The sequence below is a fragment of the Colobus angolensis genome, unplaced genomic scaffold, assembly GCF_000951035.1.
Source record: "Colobus angolensis palliatus isolate OR3802 unplaced genomic scaffold, Cang.pa_1.0 Scaffold95, whole genome shotgun sequence".
In the NCBI taxonomy this organism is placed as follows: domain Eukaryota; kingdom Metazoa; phylum Chordata; class Mammalia; order Primates; family Cercopithecidae; genus Colobus; species Colobus angolensis.
The window spans coordinates 1,923,404-1,937,885 of record NW_012123487.1 but is presented as its reverse complement, the minus strand read 5'-3'; the positions used below and the strand labels follow the sequence as shown (position 1 = coordinate 1,937,885).

The 14,482-nt window shown below is 46.4% G+C and overlaps 1 protein-coding gene across 3 annotated transcripts in view; it reads left to right on the top strand.

The window, feature by feature from the left end:
• The window catches only part of TTLL4 (tubulin tyrosine ligase-like family member 4), a 45,409-nt gene extending 36,679 nt beyond the window's left edge, over positions 1 to 8,730 (top strand). Inside the window, exons 8-20 of one of the 3 annotated variants that reach the window (XM_011932243.1) lie at positions 86 to 162; positions 923 to 1,114; positions 1,208 to 1,290; positions 1,518 to 1,646; positions 2,037 to 2,159; positions 2,765 to 2,863; positions 3,191 to 3,325; positions 3,968 to 4,105; positions 5,676 to 5,778; positions 6,721 to 6,931; positions 7,076 to 7,146; positions 7,546 to 7,631; positions 8,098 to 8,730. In XM_011932243.1, coding sequence (XP_011787633.1) covers positions 86 to 162; positions 923 to 1,114; positions 1,208 to 1,290; positions 1,518 to 1,646; positions 2,037 to 2,159; positions 2,765 to 2,863; positions 3,191 to 3,325; positions 3,968 to 4,105; positions 5,676 to 5,778; positions 6,721 to 6,931; positions 7,076 to 7,146; positions 7,546 to 7,631; positions 8,098 to 8,353 — 1,703 coding nt within the window. In that variant the 3' untranslated portion in view covers positions 8,354 to 8,730. The remainder of the gene's footprint in view (positions 1 to 85; positions 163 to 922; positions 1,115 to 1,207; positions 1,291 to 1,517; positions 1,647 to 2,036; positions 2,160 to 2,764; positions 2,864 to 3,190; positions 3,326 to 3,967; positions 4,106 to 5,675; positions 5,779 to 6,720; positions 6,932 to 7,075; positions 7,147 to 7,545; positions 7,632 to 8,097) is intronic. The other 2 variants (XM_011932245.1, XM_011932244.1) reach the window with 2 other exon arrangements.
• The last annotated feature ends 5,752 nt before the right edge of the window (positions 8,731 to 14,482 follow it).

Genomic DNA, 14,482 nt, shown 5'->3' with positions numbered 1-14,482 from the left:
TGTGCCCAGTTCTGGGGCCTCTGGGCCTTTCTCTGTCCCTGGACTGGGCTGTTAGCAAGGCTGATTCCTGATGTACCTCCCATAGGAAACGATGACTGGCTGGGCTGTTGGGGTCACCACATGAAGTCTCCTAGTTTCCGATCCATTCGAGAGCATCAGAAGGTAGGGGCCCTTTCTGAGGAGCTGTTTCCCTGGACTTTGGACTAGGCCAAGAGGAGGGTGATGTGGGTAGGGGGTAGGGGGTGGGAAGAGGATGATGACCATGGAGAAGTCAGGAAGCTGTACAGAGGAGAAAGTACAGGATGGGGGTACAGTGAGAGACTCCAGTGGATCACGTACATCTCCAGTTCAGCTGCAATATTTTGGAGCTTCTTGCTATGTGGGGGCAGCTGAGTCCCTCTCCTGAAATCCAACCTCATAGGAGGGTGTAGCTCTGAAATCCTGCATTGCAGCTTCTCAAAGGCACTTTTTCCTCTAATGTGTCTTGAGTTAGACTATTTTCTGTTTATTATGTTTCCCTATGACTACTGCACATTCCATTCTCCCAAGCTGAATATGTGTAAAGAGGACTTCTGGTCTCACATTGGAATGAATGAGTCCCTTGCCCCCAGACTTACTAAAGGCGAAATGCTTTTCTGTCCTCATCCCATAGGGTTTCATGGAAAAAGGTATAATAGCTTTTTCTTTGCACTTAAGGTGAATATCATGTCTGTCTTACATTACTCTGTTTTGTCTGTGTTTTAATCATCTTTTGGTGAGTGCTCTGCAGTTGGATACTTAAGGACCATTAGGGTGGTGATAGTAAGATGGAACAACAGCTTGGAGTGCTGCTAAAGAAGTTGAATGGTAGAGTGAGTCTTGTCATCTTCCTTATGGCCTCACTTCTGCCCTCTTCCTGCACTCACCCTTTTTCCTTTTGTAGCTAAACCATTTCCCAGGCTCATTCCAGATTGGGAGGAAGGACCGGCTATGGCGGAACCTGTCACGCATGCAGAACCGCTTTGGCAAGAAGGAGTTCAGTTTCTTCCCCCAGTCCTTTATCCTACCCCAGGACGCCAAGCTCCTGCGCAAAGCGTGGGAGAGCAGCCGCCGCCAAAAGTGGATTGTGAAGCCAGTGAGTGAATCACAGTGGGCAGGAGACTATGGTCTGAGTGGGAACAACAGAGTATTGGACCTGGAGCAAATCTCATCTCCTTTCTGCTCCTAGCCAGCATCAGCTCGAGGCATTGGCATCCAGGTTATTCATAAGTGGAGTCAGCTCCCCAAGCGAAGGCCCCTCCTGGTACAGAGGTGAGCCTGTAGCACATATCCCTTACCCCGTCCTCCTACCTCCTTGGCCTTGAGGTTCCCTTCTTACAATGTTCTTCTGCCCTTTGTTCTCCCAGCCAAAGAGCTTCCTTAGCCAACGGTTCTAAGGTCTTTATCTTGGGGACTGTTAGCTGGCTTTTTCTGTGGCTTGGTTACCCACTGAGCCCCATCATGTGGCTGGATGAGAAGCTGGCCTTTGTCCTATGTAGGTATCTACACAAACCCTACCTCATCAGCGGCAGCAAGTTTGACCTGCGGATCTATGTTTACGTCACTTCCTACGATCCTCTGCGGATTTACCTCTTTTCGGATGGACTGGTCCGCTTTGCCAGTTGCAAGTATGTGACAGTGGTGAGGTATCCTCTGACAATATTGGGGATTTTATTTTCCTCGGAGGGAAACTAGAAGACACCAAACAGGAAAATAACAAATATTTTGATAGTTTTTGTTAGCAAGGGAGAAGGCAGGAAATGGGAAATAAGGAAGCTCTCTACTTCGTTAAATCTGGTGAATGTCTTCCTGCATACGGGACTGAGGTGGGATAAAGGAGATGAGTTTAGCTGTGGTTTTTCAGAACTTTGCCAACAGACACACTTCTCAGGCTCTTGTGGCTATGAAAAGATCTGTGTACTTGTTCTTCACTTCTTCAGTATTTGGGAAAATGTTTGGCCCCTTCTCCATCTGCTCTGTCACCATCTTACCTCTGCCTTTTTTTTGCTTACTTCCAGGTATTCTCCTTCCATGAAGAGCCTTGGCAATAAGTTCATGCACCTGACCAACTACAGTGTCAATAAAAAGAATGCCGAGTACCAGGCCAATGCAGATGAAATGGCCTGCCAGGGCCACAAATGGTACTGAGGGCAGAGTGTCCCAGGCCAGTGAAGGCCTAGAGGAATACAGGGTTCTGGGGTTTTGGGAAGTTCAGGGGCATGGTGAGTGGAGGATTAATATAAGACCCAGAGATAACAACTACCAATTCAGAACTGGTCTATTTGAGGCCGGATGTGGTGGCTCACGCCTGTAATCCTAGCACTTTGGGAGGCCAATGTGGGTGGATCACCTGAGGTCAGGAGTTCGAGACCAGCCTGGCCAACGTGGTGCAACCCTGTCTCTACTAAAAATACAAAAATTAGCTGGGCGTGGTGATGGGCACCAATAATCCCAGCTGCTCAGGAGGCTGAGGTAGGAGAATCACTTGAACCTCGGGGGCAGAGGTTGCAGTGAGCCAAGATCACGCCACTTCACTCCAGCCTGGGTGAAAGGGCAAAACTCCATCTCAAAAAAAAAAAAAAAAAAGGAATTGGTCTGTCTGCATCCAAGTTCGTCTCTTTCATAATTTAAACTGTCAAAGGAAGAGATATGAAGAAAATACCATTAGGTCTCTTCTTACTTTTTCTTTGTTTTGTCACTCATTCCTAGAATATGATTCCTAATACTTCCTGTTTCTCCTCTGCAGGGCACTGAAGGCTTTGTGGAACTACCTGAGCCAGAAGGGAGTCAATAGCGATGCCATCTGGGAGAAGATAAAGGATGTTGTTGTCAAAACCATCATCTCGTGAGTCACATTGCCAACCTGGGTGTGGGGCCTGCTGCTGACCCCCCTCCTTCCTCCCAGGCCTCACACTGCTGTGCTCTGGACTTTGCCCCTGCTGTGGTTTGGTTTTAAGGATGGAGAATAGGAAGGAGTGGCCAGAGTTAAGTTCTGCTCATCTACTGAACTTCATCCCCAGGAGCTGGTCTGAGATCAGAGGCATCTCTTGACAGCTCCCTTTCCTGGGTTGCTTCTGCCTGCCTATCTCTGGGCCACTCTTTTGGCAGGATAGCTCTGGGTAGAGCACTCTGGGAGGAGCTGAACTGAGTACTTTCTCATCCCCGTGACCAGGTCAGAGCCCTACGTGACTAGCCTGCTCAAGATGTATGTGCGGCGGCCCTATAGCTGCCACGAACTCTTTGGTTTTGACATCATGCTAGACGAAAACCTCAAGCCCTGGGTCCTGGAAGTCAACATCTCCCCAAGGTAGGTGGTATTCTGAGGACACTCACAATAGAATCCTTCCATTATCCTCACGCTCCCATTGCCACTCTAGTAAGTTGTTCTTTTTTTTTTTCTCCCCCTTTGAGATGGAGTCACTCTGTCACCCAGGCTAGAGTGCAGTGGTGCGATCTTGGCTTACTGCAACCTCCACCTCCCGGATTCAAGAGAGTTCTCCTGCCTCAGCCTCCCGAGTAGCTGGGACTACAGGCGTGCACCACCACACCCAGCTAATTTTTTGTATTTTTAGTAGAGACAGGGTTTCACTGTGTTAGCCAGGATGGTCTCGATCTCCTGACCTCATCATCCGCCCACCTCGGCCTCCCAAAGTGCTGGGATTACAGGTGTGAGCCACTGCGCCCAGCAAGTTGTTCTTTTTATGTGGATCCTTACCGCTTGCTTTCCTTTAGCAGATCAAGGTCATGGGCAGGTTTACCACTCTGAGTGAGGTTATTCACCGTCTTTGGGGGAAGAGAGTCTTGTGATGGTGATCCTGCATGGGAATGTTTGAGCAGCTTTCATCCTAGGGAATCGAGGAAGTAAATGAGACTAGCCCTGAGTTGCACATATGACCAGAGACTGTTTCGAAGTGCTGCTTTGATCACTCTTTTTATCCTTTTTCTGAAGCCTCCACTCCAACTCTCCACTGGATATTAGCATCAAAGGCCAGATGATTCGTGACCTTCTGAATCTGGCAGGTTTTGTCCTGCCCAATGCAGAGGATGTCATTTCCAGCCCTAGCAGCTGCAGCAGCTCCACCACCAGGTGAGGCCCCTGTTTCTTCACAGCTCCGCTGGCAGCATGAATAGCCCTGCTGTGGTTCCTGGGAAGGAATGGATTCTGGGTGCTCCCTTCTGCCTGGTTTCCCTTGCTGCTCAGTCTTGCCCCTACAGTCCACTAACATGCTACCATGCCACATCAGTGCCTCTCAAGTATGTTCAGTTCTGTTGATCCTCTGCTTAGGAACCACAGGCCTAGGAATCAGATTTAAACATCTTATGCACACTGGTGTGTGTCTCTAGTCCCAGCTACATGGGAGGCTGAAGCAGGGGGATCTTTTAAGGCCAGAAGTTCAAAGCTGTAGTGCACTATGATGATCACGCCTGTGAATAGCCACTGTACTCTCTTTAGCCTGGGCAATATAGCAAGACCCTGTTTCTAAAAAAAAAAAAATTAGCTCCTTACCTGGGTAGTCAGGGTCCCAGCTTCCTTTTTCTTGGTATATCTCTCTCTCTTCTTCCTCTCCTGGCTCCTGTGCCCTGACAAACTGGATCGCTCACACAACCTCAAGGTCAGAATGATCCTTAAGGACCAATTGGTCCAGTCTCTTCTCTGAAATGTTTATTGCCTCTTGCTGTTCCCCATAGTGTTCTTTCCTCTGCTTATGGGGTTTCTTCCTCCTGAAATGCCCATAGCCAGACCTGCCGTTAACCTCTACTGTTCATCAAAGTCTAGCTTATACATCTTCATGAAGCCAACTCAGTATGACCATTTTTTTTTCTCTTTTCGTACCACAAAGCATTGGGAGCCACTCTTGAGAGGAGGGAGTTTATATTTACTTAGTATCTGAGATGTGTGAGGAAAACCCTATAATTTATCCTTCCAATAACCCTGTAAGGTTAGTATTTGTACCTGCAGTTTACAGAGGAGAAAACTGAAGCTCTTTGGGATTAAGTAGCCTATCAAAGTCATTCAACTGGAGAGTGGTAGGACTGGAATTCAAATCCTGATTTGCCTGATAACAAAACTTGCTTTCTCCGCTGTACCTCGTAGACTCATGTTTGGCTCTGTCCAGTGGTTGTCATTTGACATATCCCACCTGCCATACCATAAGCTCCTTGGGGGCAAGAGTTGCTTTTTAGTCATCTTTTTTTCATTAGTATTATTTTTTTAGAAACATAGTCTCACCATCCCTCTCAACAGTGATTATGGTAATTGTAGTAATGTGGGTGATGAAACTGAGGTGAAGGGAGGTGAAGTCAGTTGCCCAGGGTCACACAGCTAGTAGGACAGAGCTGGGTATATAGTTAAGTGTTCACCGAATTAAACTAAACTGAAATATATACCACAATAAGGCTTATTGCAAGGTCCTCATTTTTTATCATTCAAATTCAACCTAAAGATGGTGGTTTGTACCCTTTCACTTAATATTTGATGACTCTCAGGTTACTTTTGGGGAGTGTATTTTAGTCCAACCTACTACTCAAGTAACCTCTGTTCATGCATCTTTGTCTTCTCTCGGGAAGGGTATCTGCTGGACTGGACCTTCTCCATATTTCCTCCAAATACGAAGCTGCTGACCCTGCCCTTTGCTTTTTTCTGGCCTCTGCTGTAGCTTGCCCACCTCCCCCGGGGACAAATGTCGAATGGCTCCAGAGCATGTCACTGCACAGAAGATGAAGAAAGCCTATTATCTGACCCAGAAAATTCCTGATCAGGTAGGAGGTTGGTCTTCCCCCCAGTGCTAGCAGAAAACTTCCCTGGTTAAACATTTGGGACCCTAAAGCAACCAGCTTTGCTTTTCTTTTTTTTTTTTTCTTTTTTGAGACGGAGTTTCACTCTTATTGCCCCGGCTGGAGAGCAATGGTGCGATCTCAGCTCACCGCAACCTCTGCCTCCCAGGTTCAAGTGATTCTCCTGCCTCAGCCTCCCGAGTAGCTGGGATTAGAGGCATGCACCACCACACCCAGCTAATTTTATATTTTTTAATAGAGACAGGGATTCTCCATGTTGGTCAGCCTGGTTTCAACCTCCCAATCTCAAGTGATCCACCTGCCTCAGCCTCCCAAAGTGCCGGGATTACAGGTGTGAGCCACTGCTCCCAGCTGCAACCAGCTTTTCTTTAGAGCAGGGTTTCTTAATCCAGGCCTGTGATCCTCTGATGCACAGAGGCTTTTTGGCATGTCTGTCATTCTGGGAGAGCATTAATTGTCTTTACCATGTTTTCTCGCCCCCTCTTGTCCAAACTGTAGACTTTTGCCCTTTGGTTTCTTTCTCTGAGAGACACAGTGAGAGACCCCAGGAAGCTGACTTTCTCAGAGCAGATAAGGGAGCTGGATTTAAGCATGGCAGATACAGGACTGGTGCCAAATCTTAATTGCTGGATCCTCATCTTGACTTTACCCAACAAACTACTTAACCTCTCAGCCCCAGTGGCTCCCCCGACCCCAAATAAGAGTGTCTTCCCCACTAGCTAAGTTCAGTAGACTTAGGAACAGATGTCTTTCAGAGCTGGCCCACTAGGCTGCCCTCAGTAGTTCCATGAGAGTCCTGGAGCTGTAGGACCCCAGGGGTGTGCTCCCTGTCCCCCAGCTTCTTGTCTCTGCCCCTGGTTTACACTCTCTGTCACACACTTTTTCTCCCTGTTCTTTGGACCACAGGACTTCTATGCATCTGTGCTGGATGTTCTGACACCAGATGATGTTCGGATTCTGGTTGAGATGGAAGATGAGTTTTCTCGCCGTGGTCAGTTTGAACGAATTTTTCCTTCTCATATCTCCTCTCGCTATCTCCGCTTTTTTGAGCAGCCACGATATTTCAACATTCTCACCACCCAATGGGAACAGAAATACCATGGCAACAAGCTTAAAGGTGATGTGCCCTCCCAGCCCTCAGAAAGCCATGTTTAGTGAGAGATTAAATCCCAGTATACCAAGAAATAGGCCTCTCTGGAAAGAAGAATTAGCCAGTTGATTCTACTTTCTTAAACCACAATTCCTGCTAATCTTGTCCTAGGAGTAGATCTGCTCCGGAGTTGGTGCTACAAAGGGTTCCACATGGGAGTTGTCTCTGATTCTGCTCCAGTGGTGAGTGCTGCCAGTGTGGAGGACAGCTCCTTCTCAGGCCCCTCCCTCCTCTGCCTTATGAGTGCAGCGGGGATTGGATTGGTATGTACAGGCCTCTCTCACTTCTCTGCTAGGCTGTGCTTCTGTCTCACTACTCCTTCCTTTCAAGGGAATAGTTGCCTCCAGGATTCCCTGGGTATCTTTCTTTCAAGGATCAAAAAGTGCTTTGTAGTCCTCAACTTCTTGTCTGATTCAGAAGAGAACTGAGACTTTTACCCACCTGGGCCTACACCTGAGGGGTAGGGAAGGGGAGAGCCTCATGATCCACTTAGAGGTAGAGCTGGAGGGTCCCAAGACCCCAAACACTCCTGCCTTGCCTCTGCCAAGCCCTTTTGGTCTCATTGATTCCTTTGCTCTTAGTGGTCTCTCCCGACAACACTTCTGACTGTCTCAAAGGATGACGTGATACTCAATGCCTTCAGCAAATCAGAGACTAGCAAGCTGGGGTGAGTGCTGCCTGGGCAAGGGATGGGCTGCTGGCTGTGAGTTTGGAGAGTTTTCTTTCTTCCCGTCTTCCCAGACTGTGGCAGTGAGATCAGCATTCTTCAGCTGGGGGTTGATGGGAGTGTCAGGACATGCAGCCATAGCATCCTTTTCCTGGTAGCTCTTGGTATGCCCAGGGAAGCTGAGCTGGAGGACAGAAGCGCCTCCTGAAGCGACCACTGTCAGCCATACCCACTAGCTGTGGGAAGTCGTTAGCCCTCTACCTGCACCTCCATTCACTCTTGCACTGCAGATCTCAAGCCTTCAAGTAAATAGAATTTTTTTTATGATTATTACATATCCATGTAATTGTGGCCTACAACACCATAATGTCGTGAATGCCTGCTCCAGACTCTGAAGGCAAATCCTAAGGTAAAGTCTCAGTTAAACAGTGTCTCAGCCATTTCTTTCACCACCTATTCCCTCCAGAAAACACAGCTCCTGTGAGGGAAGCCTACTACTCTCTGAAGACGGGACCATGCCCAAATCCAAGAAGACTCAAACTGGCCTTTCCCCTTATCCCCAGAAACCCAGTTCCTCAAAGGACAGTGAGGACACCAGCAAAGAGCCCAGCCTTTCCACTCAGACGTTACCTGTGATCAAGTACTCTGGGCGGACTTCAAGACTTTCTACTTCCTCCACTTTCCAGTCAACCAGTGACTCCCTCCTGGCTGTGAGCCCATAATTGGCCTCTCTCCAAAAGCCTCTGCCCAGGAGCATGGGCATCAGCTACCTCACGGGAACCAGCCTGCTGTTCAGACCAGTCTGAACCCCTACCCCTTTCACCCTGTCCCTCCTCAGAGTATTTTTTGAAGTGGTTGCATTACAGAGATGGGTATTTGTAGGGCCAGGGGGATGGTAGTGATGGGGAGAAGGTGAGGAAGGGTCACCCTCTGTCACCTGTCTGCCTGGCTGGCACCTCATATCTCAGCAGAGAAGCCAGTGGTGGCCATGCAGCCTTATAAAGCAGGTTTTCGTTTCTACCTTAAGTGAGCCATGTGTGGTTTGTTTGGGGCCCTGGTGAGGTTGCTGAGTTGTAGCTCAGGAGAAAACATACAGAACGTATTTGGACCGGAAGTCCTTTGTTCTGATTTTGAGGGAGTCTTCTGAGGTCCTTATTTCGTTAGATCTTTCCTCACCCCTCTCCCATCCCCTGTCCTGAGGAGAAGCCTTTGAACTTCCTCAGTAGACAGGCGGAGAGGCCACAACATGCCGAGCCCATTTCCTGTCATCCTAGTCTTGGGGCTTCACTGCCTCCTTCCAAATACCCCACCTGCCAGCAGCCCTAGGTCTTCCTGTTCTGATCCCCCATCACTGCTCATTTAGCCTCTCTTGTGGACATCTCTTCTTTAGCTGTTGGCTTTCTGTGAGGTGCAAGAGGATCTATGAACTTTGTGAATTTCCCATGGCCCCAGTGAAGGAGCCCAGATAATCCCAGTAGCTTTTACCTGTCTCCATATATCAAAGGACACAGTCCAGGGGGAAGGTGGAAGGGGGTGTAGTTTCTCTACAATGCAACAAACTTGGTTTCTCAGTGTTCTGCCCTACAGCAAGCAGGGTCTGGTGGGTTTCAGGAGCAGTCACTATTGCAGGATGGGCTTCCAATCAAACCTCAGACTAAACTCTTGTACTCAACTGATTCTACCTCCCTCCTCTAGACTCGATAAACAGTGACTATTCAATAAATGTTGACTGAGTGAACTGTATTTACAGAGATCTCAAAGGACCTCAGCACTTGAACCAGAAGTTCTACTTCTCTCTCATCTGGAGATGAGAAAGTGGAGCCTGGAGACAGCACAAGCGGAAGAGTTCGGATCAGAAAGGTTTTCTCTGAAGCCGTGCTCCTTCCTAACCCAGCACTTCCTGGTTGCTGCTTGCCTCCTTCCCAGCCCCTGTAGTCCCTTGACTTAGTTTTTTCTAGCAGTGGCACGTATAAGAAGCCAGTTGGCCCCGTGCCCCTGCTACTCAAGTTTTCTCTTTGCACATCAAGCAGAAAGCTCAGCTACTTGGTCTCACCCTGGACTGTAGCTGCCTTCATTCTCTCTGAGCTTTGGAAAGAGAGAGATTCCTGTGTTTCATGGCTCCTGGAATTCTGTGGCGAGGTGAGGTGGAGCCCTGGAAAGATCACTGAGAGGCCTGACTGGGTTCAAGGCCACAGAGTAGGTGGATGTCTGGCCCGTCCTAAGGCCATGTTGACATTTGTAAAAGTTTGGTGACAAAGTCCTAGGTATCACTGACTGCTCAATAATAAGGACTTTAAAGTCGGGACATAACGGGAGAGGTCCTTGATGGTCCCATTGGATCTTTTCTGATGTAACTGAAGTGACCCACCTCTTCTCCCCGCTGGCTGCAGTATTCTAGTGCAGACATGACGTGGGGAATCTGCTGCCTTCCTAAGAGAAAATGAACTGCCTGCCTGGCAGTTTTGTTGTGGCTGGGCCTTCACGGCAAGGACTTAGGCACGGAGGCCTGGTTGAGCTGGTTTACTCCATGAAAACCAACTTTAGTTCTTTGGCTTGCCCTCTGAGAATCCCTGTACAAGACAGCCAATCGATTTCCATTCCTCTAACTGGAGAGGGAACCAGCTCTGCTGAATGTGGGTATTGGAAGCATGGTGGGGGAAGGGAGGACTTAGGAAATTAAGTCCTTATGAGCAATGAAAGTCCTAAAAAGAACAATAGAAAGACAGTGCTCTTGGTAGTTTAAAACATGTTTGTACATTCTTTTTAATTTTCATCACATTTGAGTATCTGATAGACGTGGGCTGGGTAGGGGAAAGGAATGGGACTTACGTATCACATTTACCTCTCTTGAGAGAACATTACATCTTATTAAGCATTTGGCATATGTACTTTTGCATTGAATGCCCACAATATGAGGGATTCAGCTAAGCAGGAATTTTTGAGAAGGAAGGAGATTTTTTTTGGGAAAGTTAAATTTGGGAGTATAATAGAATAAATATTTGTCAGAATATGTCAGTTGTTTTCCTAAGTTGATAACTTACCTAGTCTATTTGGAGGAAGGGAGGCGAGTGTTCCTGAGACAAGGAATGAAGTACACGCTATTTCTGGAGTAGTGGAGTAAGGGCTTGGGGTGGAAAGTGGAGGAGGGCGGTCACTGCTGTTTACTTTGCATCCACTTAGGAATGATGAGAAACTCAGTTTCTTAGAAGAAATACTAATGAAGAGATGGCCTTGTGTCAGGAAAGGATCAGGAACCTTGAATCAGGCTGACCTTGGATTTAAATCACGGTTCTGCCACTTACTGTGTGACCTTGGGGATGTCGTCTAACTTTTAAGTCTCCATTTATTTGTAGTATGAATGTAATACCTACATTGCAGGGTTGTGAAGATTTAAACCAAATGTAGTAAAAGTACTTAGGACATAGAGGGCACCTTGCACAGTCACACCTTCTCCACTTGGTGTCCAAGCCCTGTGCCCCAGGTGGGAAGAGACAGGCAAGAAATATAAAACCCTCTCCTCCAGGAGGTGGAGCTGCCATTGAGATATTTTAGAAGTGAAGATGCCAGAACAGGGTCTAGATCGCTCCTGACCCTCACCTTCACCCCAATGCACACACAGATATCACCATTCAGCCTCCTATTACATTATCACTCCACTGGGGATTTGTTTCTTTGGTTAAACACAGAGCGTAGAATCCCTGAGAAGGGAAGCACATTAAGCATTAGAAGTATGTGAACTGAGTGAGGTTATTAAATTATTTCAAGAGAAGCTTTGATAAGAAAGGGAAAGCAAGTGCAGTGGGTGTCAGGTGGCTGGAAAGGGGAGAAGCAGGGTACAGAAAATAAGAGACTGGAACTGGATCTAAAGAGCAGATATATGGACCTAACAGCTGTACCAAGGGGCAGTTGTCATTTCAGGTACATTCTCTTGGTGTCAGGCTGTTTGCCTGAGGGTGACTATCCCCCCTGTCACCCTAGCCAAAGGACATACCCAGTGGCTTCTGGGGTAGTCCAACACTACTGAGGGCCAGTGAAGGAGACTGATCATCTGGACACAAAGACCTTTCTACTTCCTCCTTAGCTGAATTAGTTACCCAAGATAGGTGACCAGCAAAGGCAGACAGGGATCTCCTCCTGGGATCCCCTTGATTTGTCCTCTAAGATTAAGGCTTACCTGTGACTGTTGTTCGAATACCCCAACTGCTGTGAGACTTGGAAACACTGATGGTTTACAGATGACTGAGAGCTCCATTTCTTCCCACCTAAGATTCTGACCAAGCCTTTCACAACGCTTCTTGGCCTTTTAGAGTCCCCCTGTAGCAGAGTTTGTCCACTCATTAATATCTGGGGATCTATACCAGCTCATTTGGCTTGCCCCTTCACCAGCTTTGGATCAATGAAAGTTGCAAGCAGTCATATGTTGCTCTTGGCAGATGTTTCACAGGTGAAAACACAAGATAGCAGGTGGTGGTTTTCTAAAACCCATCTGTGTCGTAATTATAATAGACTGAGACACATGGAATACTAGGGACTGCTACAGTCAAAGCTAACAAAATTTTGAAAAGATATTTAAGTTTCAATTAGTAAACTGGGGACACCAAAGCCTACCTCATAGAATAGTTATGGGACTAAAATATGGAGGAAAAGCACCTAACAAGGTGCCTGATAATATATGATAACAGATTTAAAGTGGTGGATTCTAAAACTGACCAAAACTACCACCCAAAACATTTAAAGTAAAAGTACGATAACATACAATAGTGTTACAATACTATTAAAACAGCATGCTAATATTACAAAACTATGGTAAAATATACTTTGCTTTTATCCATAATTAAAGCTGAGGATGTATGGATAATTAGCTTAGAAAGATTAAAGTCCCTATCAGCAGTCAGAGAAGAGCAGTTTAAACTGCAAGATACCACGTAACACTAAAGTAGCTCAGACTTAGAAGATAGAAAATACCAAGTGTCAGTATGATACTGAGATACTGTGAAGGCACTGAAGGGAGTGCAAAATGATACACTGGAAAGCAGCTTGGTAGTTTCTTATAAAGTGAAACATGTCCTTAACATATGATCTAGCAATTCCACTTTTGCAGGCAAATGTTCGTAGCAGCTTATTCATAGAAGCAAAAATTTAGAAACAACCTTATGTCCAACAATTAATGAATTAAATTGTGATATCTCTGTTCAGTGGAATACTCTTAGATATAAAAAAGGAAAAGGGCTGGGCACGGTGGCTCACACCTATAATCCCAGCACTTTGGGAGGCCAAGGCAGGTGGATCACCTGAGGTCAGGAGTTTGAGACCAGCCTGATCAACATGGAGAAACCCCGTCTCTACTAAAATTACAAAATTAGCTGGGCGTGGTGGCACATGCCTGTAATCCCAGCTACTCAGAAGGCTGAGGCAGGACAATCGCTTGAACCCAGGAGGCGGAGGTTGCGGTGAGCCAAGATCACCCCATTGCACTCTAGCCTGGGCAACAAGAGCAACACTCCATCTCAATAAATAAATAAATAGGAAAAGAGGTTGGGTGTGGTGGCTCACGCCTGTAATCCCAACAGTTTGGGAGGCCAAGGCAAGAGGATCACTTGAGCCCAGGAGTCCGAGACCAGTCTGGGCCAACACAGTGGGACCCTGTTTCTGCAAAACAAATAGAAATAAAAAAGGAATAAATTGATTCATGCAATACCATGGATAAAACTAAGCGGGAAGACACCAGAAACAAAAGACTGTATGCTTTGTTATTCCATAATGGTCTAGAAAATGCAAACTATAGTCACAGAAAGCAGAACAGTGCTTGCCAGGGACTATAGGTGAGGGAGGGGTAGACTGTAAAGGACATGGTGGGAAAATTCTGTATCTTGATTGTGGTGGTGGATAGATGACTATATATAGTTGTAGGAACTTGTCAAATTGTGCACTTAAAATGGGTGAGTAGTATTGTATGTAAGTAAATAAAGCTGATTTAAAAGAAAACACCAGGAGATGCCATTTCATGAGGCATGTGCTAATTAAAACCACAATGAGATAACACTGGAATAGTTAAAAGGGCAGCAGCTAAGACCAAGCGTTAGTGAGGATGTACAGCAACTGGGGCATTTATATGTGGCTGGTGTGAGTGTAAGATGGTTCAACCACTGTGGACCACTAACAGTTTCTTAGAGAGCTACCTATGACTCAGAAATTCCACTCCCCAGTATTCTCTAAAAAAAAAAAAAAGGAAAAAAAGGAAATCATGTTCACCAAAAACGTTTATTGAGGCTTCATTCATAATAACAAAAAATTGAGAATAACCCAAATGCTTCTCAGTATTAGATCAGATAAACTGGTGTGGAATACCACTCAGTAATAAAAAGGAATAAACTGATTTATGTAACAATGTGGAAGGATTAATCTCAAAAAAAGCATTGAGTGAAAGAAGCCAGACACAAAAGAGTACATACTGTGTAATTAAGTTTATATGACGCTTAGGAACGGGAAACCTAGGGGAACAAGTCAGAACAATAGTTGCCTCTGGGCATTAATAGTATAGTAAGAAAAGAGGCACAAGGTAATTTTCAGAGGTGATGGAAGTGCTCTAATTCTTCATTTGGATGTTGGTTACATGGGTGATGGATTTGTAGGAGCTCATGGAATTGCACACTTAAGCCCCAAATCAAGTTGACAGGATTGGTTCTTTCTGAGGGCTGCGAGAGAGAATCTGTTACAGGCTTCTCTCCAAGCTTCAGGTGGTTTGCGGCAATCTTCGGCATTCCTTGGCTTGTACAGGCATCGCCCAGTCTCTGCCTTCATGTTCTTCCTCTGTACAATTTTTCCGTTTTATAAGGGCACTAGTCACATTG